The 27,928-nt window shown below is 39.0% G+C and overlaps 2 protein-coding genes across 2 annotated transcripts; one reads left to right on the top strand and one right to left on the bottom strand.

The window, feature by feature from the left end:
* Window positions 1-44: 44 nt before the first annotated feature.
* slc30a4 (solute carrier family 30 member 4) lies at window positions 45-15,154 on the bottom strand. The gene is made up of 8 exons (XM_022203177.2): window positions 15,003-15,154; window positions 12,805-13,332; window positions 9,975-10,121; window positions 8,725-8,878; window positions 7,540-7,831; window positions 6,063-6,168; window positions 5,826-5,960; window positions 45-1,271 (listed from the first exon to the last, which is right to left on the bottom strand). The coding sequence occupies exons 2-8, from the start codon at window positions 13,202-13,204 to the stop codon at window positions 1,117-1,119; spliced, it is 1,389 nt and encodes a 462-aa protein (XP_022058869.1). The 5' UTR covers window positions 13,205-13,332; window positions 15,003-15,154; the 3' UTR covers window positions 45-1,116.
* A 27-nt stretch (window positions 15,155-15,181) lies between these two features.
* Window positions 15,182-22,246, top strand: bloc1s6 (biogenesis of lysosomal organelles complex-1, subunit 6, pallidin). Its single transcript, XM_022203178.2, has 6 exons — window positions 15,182-15,315; window positions 15,482-15,585; window positions 18,557-18,716; window positions 20,180-20,267; window positions 20,362-20,448; window positions 20,551-22,246. Exons 2-6 carry the CDS (start codon window positions 15,522-15,524, stop codon window positions 20,668-20,670), a joined length of 519 nt encoding a protein of 172 aa, XP_022058870.1. The 5' UTR covers window positions 15,182-15,315; window positions 15,482-15,521; the 3' UTR covers window positions 20,671-22,246.
* The last annotated feature ends 5,682 nt before the right edge of the window (window positions 22,247-27,928 follow it).

The following is a 27,928-nucleotide window of genomic DNA, read 5'->3' as shown; positions in this document are numbered from 1 at the left end:
CCTGACTTTAGTTTGTTCCTGATAAACAAGACAGTAAGACAGAAAAAGGTTCAACACTTTATTACAAACAAAAAAGTGATCCAGTTCCTGATTTCCTGTGATGATTAATATCAGAGATGTGGAAAGGTTCAACCACAAACCTTCCACAGCCTCACAACACTTGAAAACAAAACACTATAAACAACATTATTGGCAAATTTTAACTCGGTCCCGCTCCAACAAAACACTGCAGCTTTGAAATACTGAAAATAACTGAGACCTGTGTGCGTTAATATACTGTCAGTTTATGATACGGAGGAAAAGAAGGAGCTTAGAGTGGAAGGATGGAGTCAGTCCATCCACATTCACTCCTTATCCAGTCAGACTCACTCTGATTGTCAGTTGCTTGTTGGCAACAGTTAATTAAAAGACATGCTAGAATAAAACACCAGTGTCAGAAATGTCAAGTTATTTCAGGTGTTGGTCAGTACAGCCACAGTAGACTACTTAAACAATACTTAAGTTCTCTTTTAAAAATCCGCTCCACAACAGATGTGGGCTGAGGAATATTAATGATTAAGTGCATTTGATGAAATGTAGTTTCTATCGAAGGGATACGATGATAAAGGTTTGTTCCTCACCTCCTCTGCCGGCGGTGAGGAGTGCAGCTTGTACGCACTGTGACCACAGTTACCACCAAACCACATGAGGTACCTTTTCATCTGCAGATATCCTTTATAAAATAAGAAGCTCTCACACCTAGTAACACAAAGTAAAATCTGTACGTCCGATGACAGAACATCAGCCGCGATAAATCGAAGTGTAAAAACAAAAGCTACCTGTCGGAAGAGGCTTAAATGGTGAATTAAGGGCAAGTTTTTTTTCATTCTGCTCAGCTGAAGCATTCAACCTCCACTCCAAAAGCTTTGCAAGCATGAGGGCATCCGGTCCCTGGAGGCTCCTTTGATTAGAGATGTGCATCTGTTGGTTGTCCACTGACTGTCCTCTGGAGCCACCCCGTCTCCACATACGTCCATGAGATGTGGCTCCTGCTGTGCCGTTGAGCAGCGTAACGTGCAGGCCCCTCTGCCGTCTGGTTCCGTAAAACGAACCGCGGGAGTCGGCGTGAGCGTCCGTTTAGGCGTTGGACTGCTGGCACTGTGCACAGCTGCGAACCATCCTCAGCCTGTAAGTCTGGACCTGCACCGTGCACCTGGACAGACCGTAGGTGTGGAGCAGCAGGTGGCGCGCCTTCGCCTGGACGTCCTCCCAGCTGCTAGCACTAGAGGGCGCTGTCGAGACAAAAATGCTTTTCAATACAAGGCAAACAGCTTTTCCTCTTTCCCCACATCCTCAACATCCTCTTCTTGTGTCTTAGTTCCTCCCACCAGAGATGCAAGAAAAGCACGCAAGAAGGAGACGTCATCAGAACTGTTGTTTTAAATCAACAGTGTCTAACATACGATTTTATAAAGAGTAAAAATTAAACAGAACACATCGACTTTAAATTGTATGAGTAAAACTATAAATTTAAAATAATTTCTAGACCATGACAAGTTATTTTGATCATAAAGTTAAATATTACACTGTTCATAGTTTTTTTTGTAATTTTGTCTCTCATTTTTGTTGTATTTTGTCTTGTTTTCATTGTTTGTCTTTTTTTTGTCTGACTTTTGTCGTTTGTCTCGTTTTTGTCGTTTTGTGTTTCCTTTATTCGTTGTTTTGTGTGTTTTTGTCTCACTTGTGTTGGTTGTCTACTTGTTTCTCTTTTTGTCTCATTTGCGGATTTTTTTTATCTTGTTTTTGAAAATTTTTTGCCACTTTCTAACTTTTTTATCCAATTTTTTCTCTTTTTTTGTTTCATTTCGTGTTGTTTGTCTCATTATTTGTCATTTTTGCAATATTTTGTCTTGTTTTTGTCTGACTTCTGTTGTTTTGATCATAAAATGAAACACTACATCATTCAGTTCCAGGTGACTAAATGTTGTGTTCCTCTGTAGACAGTCTGATCTGGAAGTTGTAACGTGGAAATGATAAACTGAGACTGAATGTTGCTGAAACTGAACTTATTTTTCTTAATAAATTCCCGGTTGTTCATGATGTTTTAGAAAAAGATAACTGTGATAGAACACACACATCTGTCAGTCCTGCTCCTGGCATGGTTTGTATATTTTAGCAAGGAAGCCTCTTTTATGTCAAAAGTGTAAATAAGATTTCATAGAGGACACATCAGGGATACACCTGAGCATCGTTGCTCACAGCTTCTCCACCCAGAGTAAAGCTCATCTCATGCTGCTGAGTTTAGAATCCTCATCTCCTTTCTCCTCTGCCTTCCTGCTCGTGACCAGAAAATCAATCTCAGCGCCACCTTGAAGGACGTCACGATTCCTAAAATGCGTCTCAAAGGCAGAGGAAGCTCAGTGAAGGAGCCATGAGCAAGGATGGAGACGTGTGAAAGTCTTTTTGGCATCCAGGATGTATGAAAGAGTTGTGATACACATCTGAAATGCAAAAACCAAGTAAATATAGCAAAAGACTGATGATGTAACTGTGTTTTATTTAACTGATGTAATTTTTAAAACAGCTGCTGGAGGATATCTCATACTGCTAAATGCCCGTAAGCTTGACTTCTCTCTCCTCGTGTTTTTTCCACACATCTCTGCTGGACTAAGACACGAGCAGAGGAAGTGAGGATGAGCAAATGGAGAAATTAGAAGCAGGAAAGCGTCCCAGCAGACCTGAGGGGTGTCCTACCAATCATAATCAGTGAGTTAGCGAGCCATTTTAACTTTAAACCCACAGTTTTCAGAGTCACACGGGTGGCGTCGGTTGAACCTGGCTACGTCACCATGGTAACCGCTGCTGCAGAGCTGAGAGCAGGTGTGAGTGTCAGTAATCATTAACATCATTAATTACACCTGATCTCTCCTGCTGGGTCAGCTCAAACTGCAGGTGTGATTGGCTGCTTTTTTTCTCCTGTAAATTTATACCAACATCCAACGCTTTTTACAGGATACGAGAGCAGACATGCTGCAGTCAAACTGATACTGTATCACAACAAGTTCATTTAAAAATTCACTAGATTTAAGTGTTTTTTGTTTGTTTCTTTTCAGGGCTGCTCACAAAGCGGTTGAACTATAATCTACAGTTTAAATTGTTTTTTTTTGTTACTTTAGTTCAGACTGACACGTTCACATCTGTTGCTGCTGACTTTTATTTCTTGTGTAGAACTGCTTCCACAACGACTGAACAGCTCCCTCTTGTGTAGACTCTGCAGTTTGCTTAACAAGCTGTATGACTATAAAGTGTAAGGCATTTCCATTATGTGCATAAATGTGATACATGTGCACTACTCTACGTTTTAGTGTGTCTTTGGTCAAGGTTATTTAAATTTTGTGACAACAGAATTCGACTTTCTGTCTCGAATCGACAGCGGTATTACAATTATTTGCAGACAGGGTAAAGAGTAAGCGTTGGCGCTCTACTTTCTTGAGAGATAAACATTCTGTGGATGATAAAAGCTCCTCCACCATGCCGTGTTTGGCAGCAACAAGTATCAGCAAACCACCCGTCCAGCATCACCCCTGCTGTGAAGCCTGATGGCTGCAGCATTATTAAAATAAAGATCAAAGCTGAATACAAACAAATTGTCAGAGGAGAGCGTGACACAGATGGAGGAGGGCTTTATACAAACATTTACGCTCTGACAGGTCAGTGACATTTAACGCAATCTCAGTCGGAGCTAAAAGCAGCGAAGCCACAACGATGACATGTCAAAAGTTCACTGACACTCATTATCTAAGATGAGTCTTACATAAGTGATGAACCACAGTGTCCAACAGCACACTCCCAAAGATATCCAATGGATATAGTTGTTAGGGGTCAATATATAATGGAGGGACTTTTGACACAAAACTTTTCCAAAATGGCTCAAATGGTTGAGAATGGCTCAAAAACGATCCATAATTACAGAAAATTAGTCCAGAATGACATTAAATTTGTCCTAAATGACTCGAAAATTATCCCAAAGACATAATAAACACGCTCCGCTTAAAACATCCCCCGCCTTATATATAGTGCCTCTAAGTGCAAGAAATAATAATATATACTGGACGATACACCTACAAAATGATACATCTTCACTACAATAAAAACAATCAGGTCAAGGTCATGCACCAAAAAAGGCAGATCTACATTATGCACAGGTGGCATTGGTGCAATATGCATGAAATCCTTCAGGTAGTTTCTGACATATGCTCCAGAAACAGAATCAAAAAATATTTGGAGTGCCTCACAATGACCTTGAAAATCAGGTCAAGGTCATGCACCCCAAAAGGCACATCTACATTACCAACAGGCTTAGTGTGAAATATATGAGTGAAATCCCTCAAGTAGTTTCTGAGATATGCTCCAAAAACCAAAAAATATTTGGAGTGCCTCACTATGACCTTGAAAATCAGGTCAAGGTCATACACCCCAAAAGGCACATCTATATTATATAGAGATGGCCTGGGTGCAATATGAATGAAATCCCTCAAGTAGTTTCTGAGATATGCTCCGGAAACGAAATGTGGACGTACGGACGTACGTACGAACGTGCCCACGCCAATATCCCCTCCATGCCTATGGCCGGCGGGGGATAATAAAAATGATACAAAATGACGGGGCACGATCCAAGCTGACATAAAACTTGTTGAACTTGACAAGAAAGTTGTCCAAAATGACTCAAAAATTGTCCATTATATTATATATTTTTATTGAAAGTAAAAGAATTTGTATTTTTTATGTTCATTATGATCGTGTCATTACAAATTCCGTAATTATTTATAATGGAAACATTCACTTAACAAAAAATGACTGGAAATCACTAAAATGTCAACTAAATAACTGTCCCAATTTAATACCAACCACCTTCTAATTAGCTAAACAATAATAAAATGAGCTGATTCAGAAATAGTTTGGATTGTGTTCTTTTTATTAAGTTGAGATAATCATGACAGATGTTTCTTTTTTGGCAATTTGGAAAATAACAAACTGTATCTGTGTTCCAGAAATCACTTTCCACTAAGTCAGCCATTAAAAAACACCTTTGAAGGAAGTGTGTTAATTCCAGATCACATGACCTGCTCATTTTGTTTCTATTTTGGTCATTTTCAGCTTGTTTTGTTTTCATTTTGTGCCATTGTGTGGCAGTTTTCAGTCTGTGATATATTTTAGGTGTTTTTGTCGTCATTTTTCCAATTTTTTTAGTTATTTACGCTGCTCATCATTTTGTGTCTTTAAATGACAATTATCTGTCTCACTAAGTCATTTTGTGCTTTTCTGTGGTCATTTTGTGTCAATTTTTGTGGTCATATTGTATCTTTTTGTGGTTGTTTTGTGCGTCTTTGTGCTCATTTTGTTTGTTTTTTTGGTCATTTTCAGATTGCTCTGTGGGCATTTTAGATCTTTTTGTGGTTATTCTGTCTTTTTGTGGCAGTTTTCAGTCTGTCTGTGGCAGTTTTAGGTGTTTTGTGGTCATTTTGTGTGTGCCTCTGGTCATTTTGTGCGTCTCTCGTCATTTTGTATATTTATATGATAATTATGTGGCACGGTCATGTTGTGTCTTTTTGAGCCTTTTGTGGTCATTCTGTGTTTCTTCGTCAGTTTGTGTCTCTCTGTGGTCATTTTTGGTCATTATCAGTCTGTTTGTGGTCGTTTTGTCTCATTTCATTGTGTCTCATTGAGTCATTTTGTGATTTGTGTTATTTTAAAACGCTTTAAGTCAAGAATAAGTGAAAAACACAATCATTTTCCGCGTGCAATCTGTTTTTTAATGACTGTATTAAACTTATGTAAGTACTCACTCAGCTGTAGATGCACTAGTGCTGCAGTCTTATCAGCTGTCAGCGACCAGACGTTCAGCTCATCGACTGATTGGACATCCTCCAGCTGCATGAGGTCCTCCTTGATTCGCTGAGTGTCCAGGTGCCTGGGAACGCCTGACACAGCGAGATAAAGACAACACCATTACTGTTCTCACACCGTCGCTCACGCTAAACAACGCAGCCTGACCGCACTCTGCAACAGGAGCCAAGACTCACCCTCCAGCACGATCACCGTTGTGTCTCGAATGATGCGGAGTGTAGTGAAGATGACCAGAACGGAGAAGATGTAGGTACAGATGGGGTCTGCCAACTTCAACTCTGGCTGTGAAGTCACAATCAGAGTTTTTACATTTCATCAAACACAGGTACGACAAGGTACTGTAAATAATGCACGTGTTTGTTGTTGTTATCACAGTAGTTAACCTCAAGTCAACAATTTACCTTCAGTTTAGGGGCCACAAGTTACAGCCAACAATTACAGAGACATACAGTACACTACTGGAAAACCAAAGACTGTATGGTGTTATGGCTACTCGTTTTACAAGTTGCTGTTGACGCTGAGTCAATATTTTTCGGTCTAAATGTCTCGTAAAGATGAGTTAGTGTTTGACAAACATCACTGCACAGTTTCAAAGTCAGACAAGGATGACAGCTCAGCAAACATTCAAGCTGAGTTCACGCTGTGCTGTGGGATGTTCTCTAGTAGAAGCTTCAATCAGCCGCTGATTAAATGAACATGGACTGAACTCAGTGAGGAACAGTGCTTCTCACCCAGGACACAGTCTGGAGGCGTTTAGGGAGAGCACCTTCAGTCGTAGATTAGGTCTGAGAGCAGCAGGAAGTCCATCCTACCAGCTCCAGTTAGACTTTTCAATTCTCAGTAATTCTTACTAATTTTAACTTGTGAGTATATGCTGTGCCTATGTTTTAACTTACATAATTTTTTTCCCCCGAACATACAGATTTATGACCAGTAGATCAATATTCAGACTTTGTGTTCACTGTGTTTGTGGGTTGTCTGTGTATCAAATGCTGCGGTCAATAAAGCATATATTCTATTTTATTCTAAATTGCCACTGAACTTTTTGTCATGTAAAACTAACACTGAATCTACTGAAAGAAACAGTAAATTATATAAAAGTTTCCAAACAATGACTCTAGAAACATTAGAAGTAAACCTTGCTACTGGTGAACACTCAAAGGAACATTTTGCACATATCCCTTGCCTGTTTACGTATGACAGAACTGCGATATTGCCAACATTTGCACACAGAGGGGGACGAGCAGGAAATGACCCGACCAGAACCAATCTATTATGCATCTCATTGGACACCTCTCTTGTACATGTCGCACTGTATCCATCTGGGTTTGACAGTTCTGCACAGCGCTGAACCTGACCCAATCCCTCATCTCCCTTCACCCCAGGCTGCATTCTGATTGGCTGATTCACCTGAAGCATCTCAGTGCATTTTGGAATGCATTCCATTGTGCTGTCTTCAGAAAAGTTTTTTTTATCTTATTTTATTATTTTTACGATCTTATTTTCAACTTATCTCATTTTATTTGGTATTTCAGTTGTGTGAAGGGATCTCGCAAAATAAGAATTTCATCACTGAGGGTAACCGCTGTGTTTCTGCTGTGTGTATGAATCTTGAAAAATTCATGGAGACAGTTCTGTAACGAAGCTGTGTACCTTGAACCGGACAACGTAGGCAGCTATGAGCACCCCGACACTCTGGAAGAGATCTCCCAAAGCGTGGACGAAGGCGGCTCTAACGGCGAGGCTGTCGTTATTCTTCTGCTGACCTGAACCGGCCGGCTGTGAACCCGAAGCAGCTGCAGAGTCGTGGGAGTGGCCGTGACCATGGCCGTGGGAGTGGCCGTGACCGTGGCCGTGGGAGTGGCCGTGACCGTGGCCGTGGGAGTGGCCGTGGCCATGAAAGTGGGAGTGGCCGTGACCGCTTTGGTTCAACAAGAAACCCATTCTGAAAATCACAAAAGAAGAGTTTGAATTATTCAAAGCACTAGCATTAAATTAGGGATGTCCAATATTGGCTTTTTGGTCGATAACAGATATGCCGATATTGTTCAACTCTGAATTTCCAATTCTGATATCAACCAATACCGATATCTGTGGGCTATTTAACTAATTTTAGGTAACATCACATATTTCCTGTCGTGGAATTAACACATCATGCCTCATTTTATTGTGATGCCCCACTGGACACATTCTCAAATGCAACAAGGCTTTCAGATGGAAACATTTTCTGTGTAAATTAAGAAAACTACTTCAACTGAAGTTATGGAAAAAATTCCATATTTATGCCATTAAATTGTCTCAAACAACAGTTCAAACTGGTCTGTGCGTCCTCGATTTCGAAATCCGCCGTGTCTCTTGTTCCGTCTGAATAGCTGACAGTGACGTACGATGTCGAACACGTAGACGTCGATCAAGTGAACTCAACTCTGCTGTTTAAAAAGGGCATCGTGACACATTTTTCAGCTCAGCTGATTTGAATCGTTGCACATTTGCATCGATTTTTAACTGTCTCACGATGCATCGTTACATCCCTACGTGATCGGCAAAAAAATACGATAATGAGATTGACCAATATCACATTTTTATGCCAATATCAGGCTGATAAAACCGGCGGGGCGATATTATCATACATCCCTACATTAAACACATTTGGTCTACCAGACGTCATGGTTTCACGCACTCAGAAACTCTGTTTAACTACAGACTGTGGTAAAAAAAAAAAACTGGACTTTACTTTAGACTCAACCGTTCAATCTTTGCCGACACTCTTTCAACGCGTTTCTGCATTTCTTTTGTGAAATCCTGCAGCTTTTCCCTTCACCGACAGCTTTCACTTACATGATGTTAACAGCCACGCCCACAGCTGCAGTGATGATCATGACGTCTCCGTCGATGTTGAAGTCTTGGTTAATCGTCCTCTGAACCGCCTCGTAGAGCAGGAAGGCCGTCAGGATGTAGATGAGCAGCACGCTGAGCACCACCGACACAACCTCTAGAGCAGGAAGTCGCAGTCAGTCGCACAAACACAGGATATTTAGAGCAAGGAAAAACAGAAGCTGTGTGAGAAAAAAGCATTTCAACAACATAGTCTAAGACAGAAGGGATGTGTGAGAAGGAAAGCGGTTATATAGGAGTTGTTGTATTGATTACATTTCACTTATTGGCTAAATTAATTTCAAATTATTTAGTATAATTTCTCTCTTTTAATAAGATCAAAAATTTGTTGTCACTTGTTGAGCCTTAGGGAACACAGAGCATTATCTCAGTCTCAATGCAACACTCTATTTCTGCATAAATACGATGTATTTTTGGCTCCTGCAATAATTTAGTTTGGAAACAGCTATGCAATAATGCATTAAGAAGCCGTTTCTCTTTAACAGTCGGCCTTTCTTTCCCTCCTTTTACCCCATTTCTTCTTGAGTGTTTGCTTTTATTTCATCTTCTTTTATCAGAGCCTCTTGAAGGGGAGAATTTGTATGCTTTGCAAGGAGTATGACTGTGATCCAAGTCTTAGGGGAATGAAGAGAGAAGAGGTAGGAGATTGTGGGAATATTGAAGGCTGAAGTCTAATTATTTTCTCTCTGTAAACTGTGTCTCAATTATAGCAGTATGTCAAAGAGCAGGGGAATGTAATCACATCTGTAGGATATCCATGAAAGCTCATTAACAAAGCGAAAAGTAACGACGGAAAGAAAACAAACATCTATCATCTGAGGGAAATTTACATCACATTTAAATCAACAGATAAATAAAGCAGCTTCCTTTCCTCTGCAGGGGGTTTTAACGCTGTGGCTTGTCTCTGTATATCCACACCAAACTCCACTGATGGAAAGTACTTTTGAAATGAAATAATAAATTTTCATAACAGTGACATCCAAAGTCAAATTCATCAGTTCCTGACAGACAGAAATTTCAACCATCTGCACCTCCAGCGATCAAAGCCGTCTGGAACCTGATCTTTGTTTAGAACTGCTGAGCGCGCGGTTTCTTTTTTTGAGCGTGATTCATCCGCATCTGGTTGCTTCACACAAAACAGAAGAAGCTCAGAGGAAGTGAAAGGAAGAAGTGTCGCCGCCTCTGAAGCTCACCGACGCGATGCAGCCCGAAGGTGAATCTCTTGGTGGGTGGTTTGGTGGAGAGCCAGACGGCCAGCAGAGTGAACAAAATCCCCACCACGTCCGTAAGCATGTGCACGGCATCGGTCATGATGGCCAAGCTGTTTGATAGATACCCACCTGCAAGCAAGAGAAAACATGAAAAATTTAAATCGCATACTTGAACGACCAGTAAAACCACAGCATAATGACCTACAAATGACGATATCTCCAAATTTTTCCTTTGCTTTAGTGCAAAAAAGGACATTCTGAAAATGTTCACATTGAATGAATTATCTTTGTATTAAGCATTATGAACAAACGGAAATTTCTTCAGAAAAATAAGTGGAATTTCAGCGACATTATGCCTCAGTTTATCATTTACACACTAAACTTACAGATCACAGAGTGTCTACAAAGGAAGACAACATTTAGTCTCAGGTATGTGGAAGTGAATGATGTAGTATTTTACTTTATGATCAAAATGACCGCAGTCTGACAAAAAAAGACAAGAAAACAACAAAAACGAGACACAAAATGACAAAAATGAGACAAATGACATGAAAGAAAACAAAAAAGACACTAAATATTGCACAAAAATGAATAAAGCAAAACACAAAATGACAAAAATAAGACAAAAAACACAAGGGAGGAAAAAAGTAACGCAAAACGATAAAAGCATGAGACAAACAATACATCAGACAGAAAAAAAACAACAGGAACAACACAATAGTTTACAAAAACGAGACACAAAAAGACAAAAATGAGACACAAAATGACCAAAATGAGACAAATGACATGAAACAAAACAAAAAAAGAGACTAAATATTACACAAAAATGAATAAAGCAAAACACAAAATGACAAAAATAAGACAAAAAACACAAGCGAGGAAAAAAGGAACACAAAAGGATAAAAGCATGAGACAAACAACACATCAGATAGAAAAAAAACAACAAGAATAAGACAAAATATCACAAAAATGAGACTCAAAATGACAAAAGAACAATCTAGTATTTTACTTTATGATCTAAATAATTTGTCATGGTGTAGAAATTATTTTGAATTTACAGTTAACAGGTAATGTCTTCTCTGTAATTTTACACTTTACAAAGTTGTCCCGTGGGCCTGATTAGACCATCTGGAGGCCCGTTTTGACCCGCAGGCCGCATGTTTGACACTCTTGACGTACATCAACAACAAAGTATGTGATTAGACTTCTTGGTAGTCTGCTGTGAATGGACAGATGACTTTTGGAGTGTGTTTCAAGATGTATTTTTCTGGTAAATAACAACTAAATTCGAAAAACAGCGAAAATAGTTCAAGATCAAATTTTAAAAAAGTGGTAAACTGTCACACACTGTTGACAAAAACTAGCCAGCCTTGTTTTATTACATAACACTGACTCATTATTAATACAAAAGCCCTCTATCTAACATGGGAAAAACAGGGGCCACAAAACAGAAGTCTAGCACATGTAAACCTACTTAACATTTTTGTTTCCCCTCTGAAACATTGGCGCTTTAAGCAGATTAATAATCCACAGATGAATAAATTGCGACAACAGCAGAAAGTAAATCAATAATGTAAAAGGTCTGCCATGAGAAAGCGAGTCTGACAGGTTTCCTACAACATGTCTGAGATGGTTGAGCAGATCTGACGAATTATAGGGGCCTGCGGCTGCTTGTCAGACCGACTGCAGAAACTATGACGGTAACGTAGAACTGGGAGATGTCTAATAGTATGAACAACTGCTGAGTCAGTTCAACACAAGAAACAGCTAGTGCCATCTTTTTATTATCCGTCTTCCTGAAGGTTAATGTTTCGTGATGTTACAGAGGGCTGCGTGCTTTTTTCTGCTAACTTGAGTGTTGACAGTAAAGAGAAAGTCGAACTTGTCTTGTTTGTAATCATTGAAGGTTTCTGCCTTTCAGTGGGTCTGATCAGTCACTGATTGACCAGCGGTGATAAAATAACTGTTTAGTCCAGAGGGTCCAATCCGGCCCTCAAAGTGTAAAAATTACAGAGAAGACATTAACTGCAGATTGTAAATTAGTAAAACTATAAATTTAAAATAATTTCTAGACCATGACAAGTTGTTTTGATTTGTTCTTTTGTTGTGCCTTGTTTTTGTACCAATTTGTCTTGTTTTTTATCTGGCTTTTGTCTCATGTTTTTTGTCATTTTGTTTCTCATTTTATTGTTGCGTTTCTTTTTTGTCTCGCTTGTGTTTTTTGTCTAATTTTTGTCGTTTTGTGTAATTTTCTGGCTCATTGCTGTCGTTTGTCTCATTTTTTTGTCAGTTTGTAATGTTTTTTTGTCTCTTTTTTGTTTTGTTTTGTGTTGGTTGTCTCATTTTGTCATTTTGTTTCTCGCGTTAACTGTTTTGGGTCCAATTTTTGCAATATTTTGTCTTGTTTTTTATTAGCTTAATTTTTTCCGATTTAGTAAAATACAATCTCATTCAGTTCCAGGTAGCTGTGACTAAATGTTTTGTGCCTTTATAGATACTTTACAATCTGTGATTTGTAAAGTGGAAATGATAAACTGAGGCAGAATGTGGTTGAAACTGAACTTATTTTTCTTCAGAAATCTCAGGTTGCTCATGATGTTTCATAAAAAGATAACTCCTTAAATGTAAACATTTTCATAATGTACTTTTTTGCATTAAAACAAAGGAAACATTAGGAGTTGTGGTTATTCATAGGTTAATATGTTGTGATTTTACTGGCCACTGGGGATCAAACTGGGCTGAATGTGGAACCTGAATTAAAATGAGTCGGGCACCCCTGGTTTAGTCAGGGGTTCAGTCTGCATGTGCTTACCTATAATTTCACCGGTCATGAAAAGAATATACAGCAAAGCTGCAATGATGAGCCTCTTCATCACCTTCCTGTGCTTGATCATCTCCCTCTTCTTGATGCAGTTGTCACAAGGGTCCATGTTCAAGCCCGGGCTGCCCAGGCTGGAGGAGGAGTCCAGCAGGGAGTCATCGTCATCACCCGGCACCACCACCGTGTTCACCGCCACTCCGTTGGACGGAGCTCCGGCAGAGTAGTCCGACATCTCTCCGGAGACCACCACCTTCAGCTTGTTGAATCTGGGCGCCTCTTCCTCCACCAGCTCGCCAGAGAAGTCGAAGGGAGCCGTGTCGCTCAGGTCCCAGTCGCTCCTCTCCTTCCTGAAGGCCGAACGCACCTTGGTGAGGAGGTTCCCGCCTGGCATCTTTAAAGTTTACGAGGGACGAAGGTATAACCAGATGAGCTCTTTATGTCACTGTCCTCCGAGGTAATCATTCACATTTTTACAGCAGTGCACCATGGTAGGGTTGTATTTCTAATCCATCGTAGCACCTGCAGGGGAAAACAAACAGCAAATAATATAATTCTAATTCCGAAGTGACACACAATTAAAACATCAGTGAATATGACAACTGTCTTAGCATAACCTATAAAAGCCAGGGAAATCACCAAACAGCCCAGTAAACGTTACAGCCACAACCAGCAGACTCATAAACAGCCCTGCATTCCTCCAAGCTGTCAAACCTCTGCTCTCTCCCTCGTGAATGACAATATCGCATGACAATATTCATGTTTAAGTGCATCTCATACCATGTACAATAACTATGTAGGTCTCTAACCACACTGTATATTTTGCTCTGATATTTTAGCTGTATATATTTTTAGTATCAGAGGTGTCAAACATGCAGCCAGAACCGGCCTTCAAAGTGTAAAAAATACAAAGAAGACATTAACTGCAATTTGTACATTTGCAAAATTATAAATGTAAAATAATTTCTAGACCATGACAAGTTGTTTTCATCATAAAGTAAAATACTGCATTGTTTATTGTTCTTTTGTCATTTTGTTTCTGAGTTCTGTAATATTTTGTCTTGTTTTTGATTTGATTTTTGTCGCTTGTCTCACGTTTTTGTCATTTTTGAGTTTCCTTTTTGTCTCGCTTGTGTTCTTTGTCTCATTTTTGTCATTTTGTGTTTTGCTTTTTTCATTGTTTTGTGTATTGCTTTTGTCATTTTGTTTCCTGCTTTTGTCATTTTTTGTCTCGTTTATGTCATTTTTCCATTTTTTTTGTCGCTTTGTAACTTTTTTGTCATTTTGTTTCCCATTTTTGTCATTTAGTCTCATTTTTGTAACATTTTGTCTTATTTTTGTCTTTTTTAAAGCAAAATACTATATCATTCAGTTCCAGATACCTGTGACTAAATGTTTTGTGCCTTTGTAGATACTCTACAAATGATAAACTGAGGCATAATGTTGTTGAAATTGAATTTATTTTTCTTAACAAATTTCCGGTTGTTCATAATGTTTTGTAAAAAGATAGCTGATTAAATGTGAACATTTTCAGAATGTACTTTTTTGCACTAAAAGAGAGAAAAAAATTGGAATTGTTATCATTTATAGGTTGTGATTTTACTGGTCTAGCCCACTGGAGATTAAATTGGGCTGAATGTGGAACTAACCTGAACTAAAATGAGTTTGACAGCCCTGTCCTATATAGTTTATTTTTAATGCTGCTATGTGGAGACTGGTAAACGGATTTTCATTGTTTTTTGCAACAGTGACAAAGACCTAGTCTATTATATTCTATACAAAAAGCTCAAATACAAAAACACAATCTTTTCATCTATTTTGCCAATATCTTGCATTTTTTCTTTCTTTTTACCGTTTTTGAAGGAGTACTGCACCATCCATGACTATAAAGCATATTGATTTTTTACCTGCTATCAGTTTAAAGCCCCGTACAGCTCAGCAGTCGCAACTACAAGGTCCGAACACATCTATTCACACCGCCAGCAAGCTGGAGACTGGCTTTGTTAAAGACGGACGCCTGACTCACTAACATTCCCACTTGAGCTGACAAACTTTCCAGCGCTTCTCTTTAAACACCCTCTTCGGCTAAACAGTGACATGCTAGCTGGTTATTAGCTCTCCTAACGGACCGACTAACGGACAAAGCTTTAAGTTGTGCGCTCAGTTTGCGGAGAAATACGAGCCGGACTTACCGATAGATGTGGTTTTCAGCCGCACAAAGTCAGTTGTTCGAAATAAAAGGTGTCATGGTAATACCGGAGGAAACATCGCACTGTTAGCACCACCTCTGCTCTCAGTCCGACGGAACGCTAGCAAGTTTGGTTTCGCCCGCACCGCACCGCACGCAGTCATACGATGACGCGGAAGTCACATGACGCTTTGTTTTTTTGCACTTCCTCTCCAGTCGCAGCAACAAAATCGAACAAATCTTTTTGTTTTGTCTTCCGTCTCTGCCAACATTCACTCCTCACGACTACATCCGCCGTTAAAGAGACGTTAAATCAGGTAAGACGTCGACCCGGGGGGAGTATTTACAGATTAGAGAGCTGCTGACTGGTCATGCTTAACTCATTATGGAGATAGCCTGGGCTAAGCTAACCACCTCCTGCTGGTTTAGCTGGTATTTACATCAGATAATGTAACTGTCAGACGTTTTGGTGCCTCTGTGCAGGTTTATAAGAAAGCAGACTGGGTCGGCAGAGTCGCTGCACATGGAGGTAGAGGGGATTGAAGAGGAAGGACCTTCGTCCCAGAGTGAACTTCCACAAAGTGAAGGTGTGCCAGCTCATTTTCAACCTGCTGTCCAATGTGAATCTCACCACTTAACCCTCCTGTTGTCCTCATTTACGGGCACTAAAAATAGATTTAAAAAATTCAGGAAAAAAAATCCCCAAATTTCTGAAAATTTGCAAAACTGTCAGGAAGAAAATTCCAATAATTCCTCAAAATTTTCCCTTAAAAGTTTTATTGAAAAAAAAATTCCCCCAAATTTGACAAGAAAATTCTTGTAAATATTTTCAAAAAATGAGTAAAAATCTTCCAAAAAAATCCTAAAAATATCTAAAGTGATTACATATATATCGGTAAAACTTCTAATATTTTATTTAAGAACATTCACAATAAAACATTTTTACGAACGTTCTTAAGAAACATTTATAACATTTCTTTTTTTTTCCACCAAAGAGAAATGTTCAAAGATTTCCCAAAAATGTTGAAAATGTGGACATCAGAAGTTTCACTGTGAAAATATATATGTATTTTTCCCCACATTTTCAAACTTTAAAATGGGTCAATTTTGACCTCCAGGACGACACGAGGGTTAATCTTTACTTAAACTAATTAATCCAGCTGCAGCCCTTCATGTGCATCATTATTCACCTGTGAGCCACCAAAAGAAGAGACCACGAGCACCATCCCATTTCCATGCCCCAAACGGGTTTTTTTTTTAAGCTCTTAATCTACAGCAACACTTGGTTAAGAAAAGAATAGAAAATATACTTTATCGATCCTATCAAGGAAATTATTTGTAACAGCAGCATTTGTTACACAGACAACCCACAAACCCTACGAACACCAATACAATAGTCTAAATATTGATCTAATAGTTGTATATCTATATAGGTTAGCCAAAAAAATATATATTAAAAAGTGAAAAACAGATGCACAGCATAAAACCTAAATGGTTACCCCAGAGATTAATGATATGCAAAATAAAAATCACTCATCAAATTGTCATTATCTTGATAAATATTGCAGAATGAGTCACATTTTTAGCGAGGATGGTATTACTGCATTCCTCCTTCACTACAAAAACATGTAAAAAGGGTGACGTGATTTCAATAGAATAGAAGTGATCCCCAAGGGAAAATTCAGTTGTTACTTTCGCAGACAGAAAGAGTAAAGTGACAATACACTTTATATTCTAACGGCGTTCATGGTATCTGTTAGCTCATCTGCAATCTCCCTGTGTCATTTGCACATCTAAATACATTCTTATTTGCACATTTCTGTATCACTCTTGTATATTTTGTTAATTTTTTTCTTTCTGTATTATATTTTCTTTATTCTTTTCTTATTTTGACTTGAATTTTGTCTTATTGTTTACTCCCTTGCTGAATACAAAAGCTGCTTTAACAGCAGGATTTCCCTCTGTGGATTATTAAAATCTGTTACAAATGAGGAAAAAAATAGAAAAGTATACCTGCATGTTTCCTTCCAGCCGGATGAATCTGATTTACGGGCATTTCTCTCACACGACAGTGATTACTTTATAGTAGTACGTTGTGAATCATTTACCATGATCTAAACAAGATTGCAGTTCCTGTAATGTGGATATAGTAATCGTTGCCCTAGTTTCCTTCAGGGACTTCTGGGTGACACATTTGTAATTAATTATTAATAATAGTGGATTTTGCACTTGTCATAATGCAAGCCAAAAACGTTTCTGGCTGTACAGCAGTCATGACATGCAGGAATTATTGTGATTACCATTTTATAAATAGCATTTGTGTCAATGTCCAAGTCATGATAGTGGCCAAAAAATGCATGAGAAAGCAGCTTGGCTCAGTATTCCTGACGAGCCAGAAATCGAAACTTAAATTAATTGAAATTATTCAGCTAAATTCGCACAATAAGTAATATCGTAGAGTCTTAAGAGTAATATTTAAATGAGTCAAAACAACTGTGTGGCCTCGACCTGAACATTTAAACTTGAACATTAGCCAGAGTGTGTTTTTCTCAGATATTGTGTTATGTTGTCTTTGCGCAGCTCTTTAATCGTAACTCTGCAATTATGGATGTCGCTTTATTTGCCTAAAGATATGCTCAAAAGTCACAAAGACCTTCTCATCTCGGCCATCTCTCCCTAATGTCTCGATAGCATTTTTAAACCATCTGCTCTCACTGTAACTGCTATCATGTTTCCACCTTCACATTCAGGCTTTTAGCTAAAAAGTTGAGTTCTCTAAGTTGAGAAAAAAACCCAAAGACTTTGTGCTTTAGAAAGCTCCTGCAGAGGCAGACAGAGCAGCAATCACGATGAGCAAACTCACATTTATGACGAGAGCGGCTGTGGTTCAGCTAACGAGACGGGGGGTGTACTAAACGAAGAGCTGAGGAAGTGCAGTCCATTTACCATTACAGCTACTGGAGCGTCCCATTACACATAGTGTTTACTCTATAAAATAACAGGAAGAGTCATCAATAAAGTAGGACAACAGAAAATAAACAAGATACAGACAGTTGCTACAGACAGGTGCTGTAGTTTTTGAATATTAAGTGAATGTAACGAGTAAAACTAGTTTTTGCCAGGTGGTTTATGACCGAGGATTCCTGAAGCATCAATCAGTGACTGCAGCCGGTCAGACTGGAGGTTCAGAGCAGCAAAAATTAGATAAAGGATAACGTGAGATAAGCTGAAAATGTTCCAAGTCACTGTTGCAAACAATTCAGCAGTGTGCAAGTCGATTTAAATGAGTTCACACCAATGTTTTACCATCTTCTGCTTATTATGCAAACATTTTCAAGTGTTTATTTTCATGAAAAACTACTAAAATATTAGAGTCTTCAACTTTCAGCCCTAATTTGTATTTAAATGTGACACAATGTAGATAATTTTAAATAAAGTTGCAGTTTCAGTCTTTGTAAAGCTGTCAGACCGCAGTAAAAAGACAACAACTGGTTAATTCTTTGAGACTTTTGTGACAACACTAAATGCTTTGAATGTCTCTTCTTACGTATTTGACAGATCTCCAATCAGAACAGCAGGAATCACAACAACCGGAGAGCCAGACGCCGGTGGAAAATGTCTACGTGGATAAGAAAGCAGTGGACAAACTCACAGAGGGATTACTCTCTCACTACCTACCAGATCTGCAGAACTCTAAACGAGCACTCCAAGAGCTCACGTGAGTGTTCGCTTAATTGCTGTTTCATGACACGAGTCAAGGTGCGGCACTGTTTTCACCGCTAATGATAACTAAATAATCTCTCATCCAGTCTGTTTCAGGGGAGGTAGCTGTAAATGTGGAATGGCAGTTGGCTAGATCAGAAAGAGATAATTAAATGGGACGGCAGGGTTTATGTCCTTCTGGTTTTAGTACAACTCAGATTGTAATCATTGGTGAGTTTGTTCTTGCAGTTGAGAGGTTTACAGATAAGTTCAGGGATGTGGGGGAGGATCATCGGTGATTAAGCGTTTCCTTGTGTCCGATCAAAGATTGAATTCAAGTACAGAAAAACAATCGTAAAACACTTGATCAAAAACAACTCGGGTGCTTTAAGAATCTGACCTAGCTGGCTTCTGAAACTGTGCAAAGGTGCTTGTAGATTGTGAGTTGATGTTTAAAATTCGAATAAAGAAAAACAAAAGGTTGCTCCACCCAAAACCATCAGGGGCCTTCTGCTCGACCTTCTCTGAGTTGCTTCATGCTTTTTGATCCTAAATTATGGATACCTAAGACAGCATTTGTGAAATTTTAGCGGCATATTTCAAATACTTTCCAAGGTATTGTTTTTCAAAAACTGCCCTTCAACACACTTTCTGAAGCTGTGACTGAATGACAATACGCCAGGAACGATTGAAAAATAAAATGTTAAAAATGTATAAATAAAAAATGAATTGTAATAAAAGCCTGGACAAGTAGATCATATATTCTCTGGATATTGGTAAGCTGAAATGCTGAAGTCCAGTTTTAGAGCACACATTACCCAAACAAAATAAATAATGCAGAAGGCATTCGTGATGTTTTCTGAACCATATGTAGCTACTCGTTGCAAATCAGAGATGGTTGAGTAGAAGTAAAATGTTACGATTTAAGATGAAAGCAATAATATATAAAATATTCAAAAAAGGAAATAAAACTGATATTGTATTTCTGCAACAGTGGGTTTCACAGGGTTAAAGTGGTTTTGGGAGGTAGTAAGAAGACAGTTGTAGTAAACTAGATGAGGTGCACAGACATTTAACAGTCACATTGGATCAGTCCTAATACTAGCTGGGTTTCCATTACAGCTTTTTATTGCGCATATCTAAAGGTAATGGAAACGCAGCTAATGTGTGTGTGAATTAAATAAAAACATGCAAAAGATCTTCCATAAACTGCCTGCACAGCAATGATACACAAACAAACACACTAACACACAGCTGCAGTACAGAATGCTCTATGTGGTTATAAAAATGTTCACTTACTGGAATTCTCTTCCACAGATCGAGTAAAACAACTAGAAATGCTGCATGTGGTTTTCTGCCTCATTTATCTACGTGCAGTTTTGATATTGAATACTCAGTAGTTGTCCATAAATACAAGTAGTATTTTTGGTAGAAAAATGCTGACATTTATTTCCTGCTTTTTATTTTTGTCTCCACCAGACAAAATCAGCTGATCTTGTTAGACACACTGGACCAAGAAGTCACCAAGTTCAGAGAATGTAACACCTTAGTGGACCTCAACTCCCTGGTATGTTTGGGCTTAATTCTAATCTCATTGGTACTCGTGTTTGTACTCGCTGCCCTCAGCAGGAATGATTTCTAATCCGGTTCATTGTCTTCAGTTTACAGAGGCGAAGGTTTACCACAATAAGCTGGTGAACATAAGGAAAGAGATGATTATGCTCCATGAAAAGACGACCAAACTAAAGGTGTCCGTCGGCGCTGTGCTCCAAGATAAAGGCAAATTATTACATGAAAACTAATGAAACAGTGCACACGCCGATTAAACCCTGGCTCTTCTTTTTCCACAGAAAAGAGCTTTGAAGCTGCAGCAGCAGAAGCAGAAGGAGGCGCTGGAGAAGGAGCAGCAGCGTGAGAAGGAGCAGGAGAGGGAGAGGCAGCTCACCGCCAAACCCGCCAAAAGAACGTAGAATCCCCAAGCATGTCTGCTGTATTCCAGGACCGCTCGGCTGGTTTTGTATGTTTTAGGGCGTCGGTAACGTCAGATATACGTCACAGTACTGCTGACCATTTTCCAAAGTGTTGACATTTTAAGATGTTTTCGACTAAACACAGCAGAGAATCAGACATTCAGCTGGAGGGGAAATTAGATGCAAGATTCCAAACAATATTAACTAACAGGGCGACTTCTGTTTCCAATCATTTTGTTGTTATAGTTGGATCTACTTGAACCATGCTTGATACATGTAGTCCTGAGTATTAACAAGTACTTTAATTATCTTTTAACTTAAATTATTGTTACGTCTACTGCATGGTTGCTTAGAAATGCTGCATGATGGCACAGTTTAGGCAATATAGATGTGATTTTAATCAGTTAAAACTGGAATTCTGGTGCTAAAAATCTATTTGAGTTCAAGTGAAGCACCTGTTAGGTACTGAACTTGACTGAACAAGGCTAAAAAGGAGCCTCTAAAATGCTGATTATTCTAAAATCATTACATTCATGCTATTAGCATTTACTTCAAAAAGATAACTTAAAGCAAAGACCTGTCTATTGCCGCTTATAAAGGTTTTGGAGGACAGTTTCTGCAGCCAAATGTGTTGTAAAAAACTAAAAAACAAAAAAGGATATTCAGTTTGTCTTTGTTTCGAGCACAGAAATGACCTGAAGCCTCTTGAGTTCGGTGCTCCAAGCCGTTATCTGATGGTCTGACTCCTGTTGTTCCTCTTTCAGAGCTCTCACGTGTCTTTGCACTTAAACTGCATCAAGAAACAACCTTGAACCAGGACGGTTTTTAATTTTGAAAGCATGAAACAGTCTTTTTATAGTTAATTAGAAGATTAATCTATGTGAAAACGGTGCATTTCAATCAACAGCATCGTGCTTTGGAAAATGGTTGACCCTGGAGACTGTGCATGTGATTCTCTGTAAATGTTCTAAAACTTGTAAAACCTCTGCTTCGATCCTCTCTGACGTTGCCAAGATGACCACAAACCAAAGACATGGACTGAATCATCAAATGCTGGTACTTCCCACTATCAACCTTCCGTTTCCCTGCGAACAGAACAAACAGCTTTTGGTCTCCGGGGAGAATCAGTGCATTTGCTGTCTTCTGCTAAAGACTCAGTGTTAATATATGTTGTTGTGGGCTTCAGGCCCTGTTGGTGTCGAATGTTCTGGAGCTGGTATGTTGTTTAAAATCAAATAGTTCTGCACTGAGTTTGTCTGACTGTATTTCTGGGCTGCAGATAATATATATATGTGTGGATAAAATATGATAATGGATGATAAAATGTACCAAACTTTGCTCCATACACAGCATCTGTACATTAGTTTAACGGACCTTTCAAGAGGCTTCTATGCACTAGTGATGCCTGGAACTCCACTGTTTGTACAGTTAATAATAAAAGCAACACAAAGTGATATGCGGCAGCTTGACCTGCATTTTATTTCTTTATTTCTTGAGTGCAACATTTTTATCAGGACCTGTTTATACACGTATAAAGTTCCTTTCTGGTCAATGATTAAAGCCATAAAAACTCTCACTATCGCTGACGTTGTGAGTTATTATAACCTTTGACTTCTGCTTTATCTTTTCTTTTTCCTGTTGTGATGCACTCAAAGCTAGGACTTTACATGATAGATTTAAATTGTTTTTATTTTATCTCAACTCACCCATAACCAGACATGATTTAATCCACTGATCATTGTGCTTCACGTCATGATGCTGCCACCGCCATGCTTCACTTTATAATAATAATAATACACAGAATCTTTCAAACACCAGTAAATACCTGTAAATTCACGATACCGTAGCTTATGTTCACATTTTGCAGTTTATTTTTGACTTAACTTTTAAATTAATGAGTTTTTTCCTGTTTGTTTTCTAAATATAATCTGTTTTTAAAATAATAGTTTAATTTTTCAAATAATTCACCATTTTTCAGTCCTTAATCTCCACATTTTCCTTTCAAATCACGGCAGACATCTATAAAATAGTGATTTTTCTTACGCTTAATGCTCATTTTCCTTTGATTTTAGTGGATTTTATGCCTGTAAAATAACAGTTTAAAATATAATTCAGAACGTTTCAGATAACAGTTTAAAATATAATTCAGAACGTTTCAGTTTCAACACATTTTCTCACTAAGAGACAGAGTATTCAATGTAGGCTGTTAGCAGATTCTGAATCAATGCCATGTTGAGAAATAGCCGTGAACATTTGAGGCTTTTATGTGTAATAATTCCTAATATTGTCGTTCAAACATAGTCTCATATTTTAATGTGCATTAAAAAATGTGCATGTGAAAGAGGATCAACAGGCAATACTTTTATTTTTTATTTCTGTTGGAAAGTACTTGATAAATCAAACTAACATTTCATATATACCATTTGAAATATCGATAGTTTATAAGAGAGAAAGCTTTGATCCAAGAAATCGGAGATGATCAAGCAGAAGGCCCTTATTATTGCAGTTAAAAACTGCAGTATTTGACTAATTTAGCCTTATGTGGTCAAACCAGGAATTGATTCTGAAGAAGAAAAATGACACTTAGAGCTCCACCCTGCAAGTCGACATGATTGGTTTATTGGTTTTGTTAAATATAAAACTCCAAAAATCCTGAAACCGTGTTTTTAGACTGTCGTTAACACGCTGCAGCTACAAGGTGGAAAAGCTTCACTGTTTATTCCACTTATAATCAGTCTTCAAGCACATTAAAAACACCATATGGACATGTTAATAAAATGAAAAACTATATCTTTTACGGGAGGGGTCAAGAATGAGATGAAACCAGTTTGTATTAGTCACATCACTTATTTCAGTTCCACATGACTGCAGGAGCAGAACGGTGGTTAATCGGTGGTTAACGCTGTCGTCTTGCAACTAGAAGATCCCCGGTTTGTGTCCCAGCCTGGGATCTTTCTGCATGGACTTTCCATGTTCTCTCTGTGCATGAGTGGGTTTTTTCCAGCTTCCTCCCACAGTCTAAAAACATGCTGAGGTTAATAATTGGTGATGCTAAATTGTCCGTAGGTCTGAATGTGAGTGTCTCTATATGTGACAGACTGGTACCTGTTAGCTGGGATAGACTCCAGCACCCCCATGAGGATTCAGCAGTGTATAGATGATGACTGCTGGATATGAGCTGCATTAAGCATCTGAGTCCACCAGGTGTCGGCAGAGACTAATTCAGACCTGGAGACTGGCGGTCCAGATGTTCTGCTTCTTCACCCACTGATGCTACTGATGAGCAGCCAAAAGGATGATCTGATTGGAGAGTAGCCCTGTGACAGACTGGTGACCTGTCCAGGGTGTCCCCTGCCTTCACCCTAGTCAGCTGGGATAGACTCCAGCACCCCCCATGACCCTAGTGAGGATAAAGCGGTGCATAGAGAATGGATGGATGGATGATTAGAGAGTTCACCTCTCACACCTGAGCTCTACCTGTACAGTCTCTGTCTTCCATTCAGGATGTAAACAACAAGCTGGTTTATTGTTCCTTTATCCCATTGGAATCCAGGTGAATGTAACTGACAGTCAGCTGAAGAACAACTGATCTTTGTTTACTGACTCTTATCCTCGTTGGTGTCCAAGTCGGCCCCCACATAAACCCTAAATTGCCGCCGAACTGGTAAACACCAGGCCGATGTTTTCACCAAAACATCGCCTCTGTTCGCTAATTTTATACATTATTGTCACATACCAGCCGTGCAAACAGCAGTTTGTTGACAGAAAAAGTAGGTTACATTCCTCTGTGTCCCAACGCCACCATGTGTCCGTCCCACCCCCTTCCATTTCACATAAAACTAATTTTATACTCACTACTACAGCAGGAAACTCAGTCAAAACCAACAGGGCTCGGTCCACCCCCGCCCAGTCATTCTTGGAGCAGAAACTGCACCACAGTGTGGCCACGGAGGGGTCCAGAACCAGGGAGAGGGGCAACAGGAACACCGATGAAAGTGAGGCAGAGCAGTGGAAACCACACTTCTCATTTAACTTTCAGTACCCCGACCTTGGCTTTTTCTTTGACATATCTTCTGTGTGTACCTAAACACGGTGGCTGGATATATGAATGCCTTATGCAACGCCAACTGCTGTTGTTTGTCTTCATTTTTCTGAAACTGGGTCAGTGTGATGCGAAGACCACAGAGGGAGAGAGGTTAGTTATGTTTGGAAAAGCGATAAATCAAAGAACGAGAGGAAAATGGTCTCCAAAAACAAAGAAAAAGAAGAAAAGAATTGCAAGTGTAATGAATCAATCAGGTATTTTGTTGATTAACTTGGGCTTTGTCTAAGTATTTTATTCAACAGAAACATAAACTAAAAGTGCAGATTTTCATTCAACTGCTTTATTTTTGGATTTAACCCTCCTGTTGTCCTCATTTACAGGCACCGAAAAATATTGCTTCCAAAAATTCAGCAAAAAAAATCCCCTAAATTTCTGAGAATTTGCAAAACCTTCAGGAATAAAATTCCAATAATTCCTTGAAAATTTCCCTTAAGAAAACCCAAACATGGCAAGAAAATTCTTGTACATATCTTTAAAAATGAGTAAAAATCTTCCCAAAATAAATCCTAAAATTATCTAAAGTGATTCCATATATATCAGTAAAACTTCTAATATTTTCTTTAAGAACATTCACAAAAAATCAACCAAAATCCAGCGAAATTCGCTGGATTTTGGTTGATTTTTTTGTGAATGTTCTTAAAGAAACATTTTTAACATTTCTTTTATTCCCAGCACAAAATGTTCAAAGATTTCCCTGAAATGTTGAAAATGTGGACATCAGAAGTTTCACTGTGAAAATATATTTTTTTCCCACATTTTCAAACTTTAAAACGCGTCAATTTGGACCCGCAAGACAACAGGAGGGTTAAGAACAAAAGATGAGAGCAAATTCAAGTTCTTGTGACTAATTTGCACATTCCTCCACACTGAAAAGCACTTTATATTTATTTATACGTTACTAAATGCTATGCATTAAGACATAAAGTCGAATTCCTCCTATGTGACTTGGCAATAAATCCTTTTTGATTATGATTCAAATAAAGTTGAGTTTTGGGTCCCAGACAGGCTTTGAATGGACCTTAAATCTTCAGCTATGGGGTAGAAATAACCCACAATGCAACTAAATAAATAATCATTCCAAAGCCAACAGTTTGGCCAATAAGACGTGAACCCAGACGTTCATAAAACAGGTCAAAATCTGCAAGCTTTTTCCTGTTTTTATTTATTAATCGTCACACATTCGCTTTAATTCCAACCCTCCACATGCTTCTGTTTTTGTTTTCCCTGCTCTGGAATAGTAATATTTGACCAGCTGAGCCTCCAGCAGGATCTGCTCTTAATTACTTCATGCTTGGTTTGAATGAGGCTCTGTTCTTCCAGAGGGAGGAGGCGTGGGAGGCTTCGGAGGTAGACAGCGGCGGTTTCCGAGGCCGGGCCCTGCTGCCTCCAAGCATTTGGTTTTAACTCGTGTCTGCTTTTAGAAACTTGGCCGTCAGGGAAAACACAACCTCCTCCTCCCCCCTTTTTTCACCGAAGCCACAGGCGAGTCAGAGAGCAGCAGATGATGTTGTAGCGAGCGGGCAGGCGGCCTTCCTGTCTGAGTAAACAGTGATTCAGAGGGGTGAGTCCGCTCCAGACTGGCAGCACCAGGCCTCTCCCAGAATCCACCACAACAGGATATGGTCCTCGAGCCCACACTGGGCCTGGTTGCATCATATTATTATTGCCCTCAGGTTTTTTACCATTCGGTCGCTGTGGTAATATTTATGCACGCCGAGCTCCATGTGAAAAGCCGAAGCAAAAGTCCTGGAAAATGTATCTCCGTGGTGTTTTTGACCAGAGTGACAGTGGAAGAGGTTAGTTTCCTTCTCAGCCGGGGCTTATATAACCCGACGTACGCAAGTCTGGATAAGTGGCCATGGAGAACATTAGTAATTAGGTTTCTGTGACTCAGCAGATGGTGCAGAGCAGAAATCTTAGAAAAACAGCTTACTATGTAACCGCCACGTCTTTCCAAAACAATCGTTTCACATGGTAACTCTGTTTCAGCCTAATGCATGGACTGGAAGGTGCTAAATATAAAAACACAGTGATATTTTTATGGTTTTACTTCACTTCCTTGTCATGCTGTGTGACTTTTGCTCCCCTGCATTTCAGAGAGACTTCCTACACCCTAACCCACCATATTTGTCTGAGAGTTAAACTCGATGATTGCTGTTAAATGCAACTCAAGAAGTAAGCAACTTAAGTGAGTCAAACTTCACAGATTAATCCTGAAAAACAGGCTCCTGCAGGCCCCTGGTATCCACCTCTGTAGAGTTGTTTCTCTGCTTAGACATCACTTGATTTGATTAAACAAATTAATGCACATGAAAGTCTGCCAGCCCAAAAGTGAAAAAAATCCTAAAACTAGATTACCGACACAGAGCTGCTCTCCAGGGAGGATCACAGGATTAGATGTAATTACCAAAAAGCAGAATTGATCATTTAATGTAAAGGTGACACAGAAGGAGCCTCTAATATTATGCTGTAGTGGTGCAAATAAATGTACAGTCACATCCGTACAGTTCCATAATAAACTACAGCTTATAATAATGCTTTAAAAGTGGTCGTGTTGTGCTAGAGTTAGATGTAGGGTTAATCTTATGAGCATATATTTGATTCTAATTTTTTTGCACAGTTTGTATAAAACCAAAATGACAGTAAAATGGAAAAAGTGATAGAGGATGATCTTATTAGTCCCTAATATTATGCTTTAGTTACATCTGTGCAGGCCAGCTGACACAATAAGACACTTTTAATAAACAACAGCTTATGACAATGCTTTAAAAGTGGCTCTGTTTTGCTTGAGTTAAGGTAAATCTCATGATCCTGCTTTTGAAGAGGGATTACAACGTTATATTCGTGTTGCTGTATAGTTTGCCCACACCAAAATTGACAATTAAATGGAAAAAGTGATAGAGCAGGATCCCTTTAAGTCCCTAATGTTATGCTTTCGTAGCGCATACTCACAAATAAATGTTCAATAACATCTGTGCAGGCCAATCTTATGTGCTTACATCTGATTTCTGTGTTTTTCAGAGTTTGTGCAAATCCAAAATGACAGTAAAATAGGAAAGGTGACAGAGGAGGATCCCGTTATGTCCCTAATATTATGCTTTAGTGGTGCCATTTCCATCTGTGCAATAAGACAATTCTATCCTAAACTACATC

The sequence above is a fragment of the Acanthochromis polyacanthus genome, chromosome 2, assembly GCF_021347895.1.
Source record: "Acanthochromis polyacanthus isolate Apoly-LR-REF ecotype Palm Island chromosome 2, KAUST_Apoly_ChrSc, whole genome shotgun sequence".
Classification (NCBI taxonomy): Eukaryota; Metazoa; Chordata; class Actinopteri; family Pomacentridae; genus Acanthochromis; species Acanthochromis polyacanthus.
Note: the sequence above shows the minus strand (reverse complement) of the source record. Positions and strands in the feature narration are given on the sequence as shown.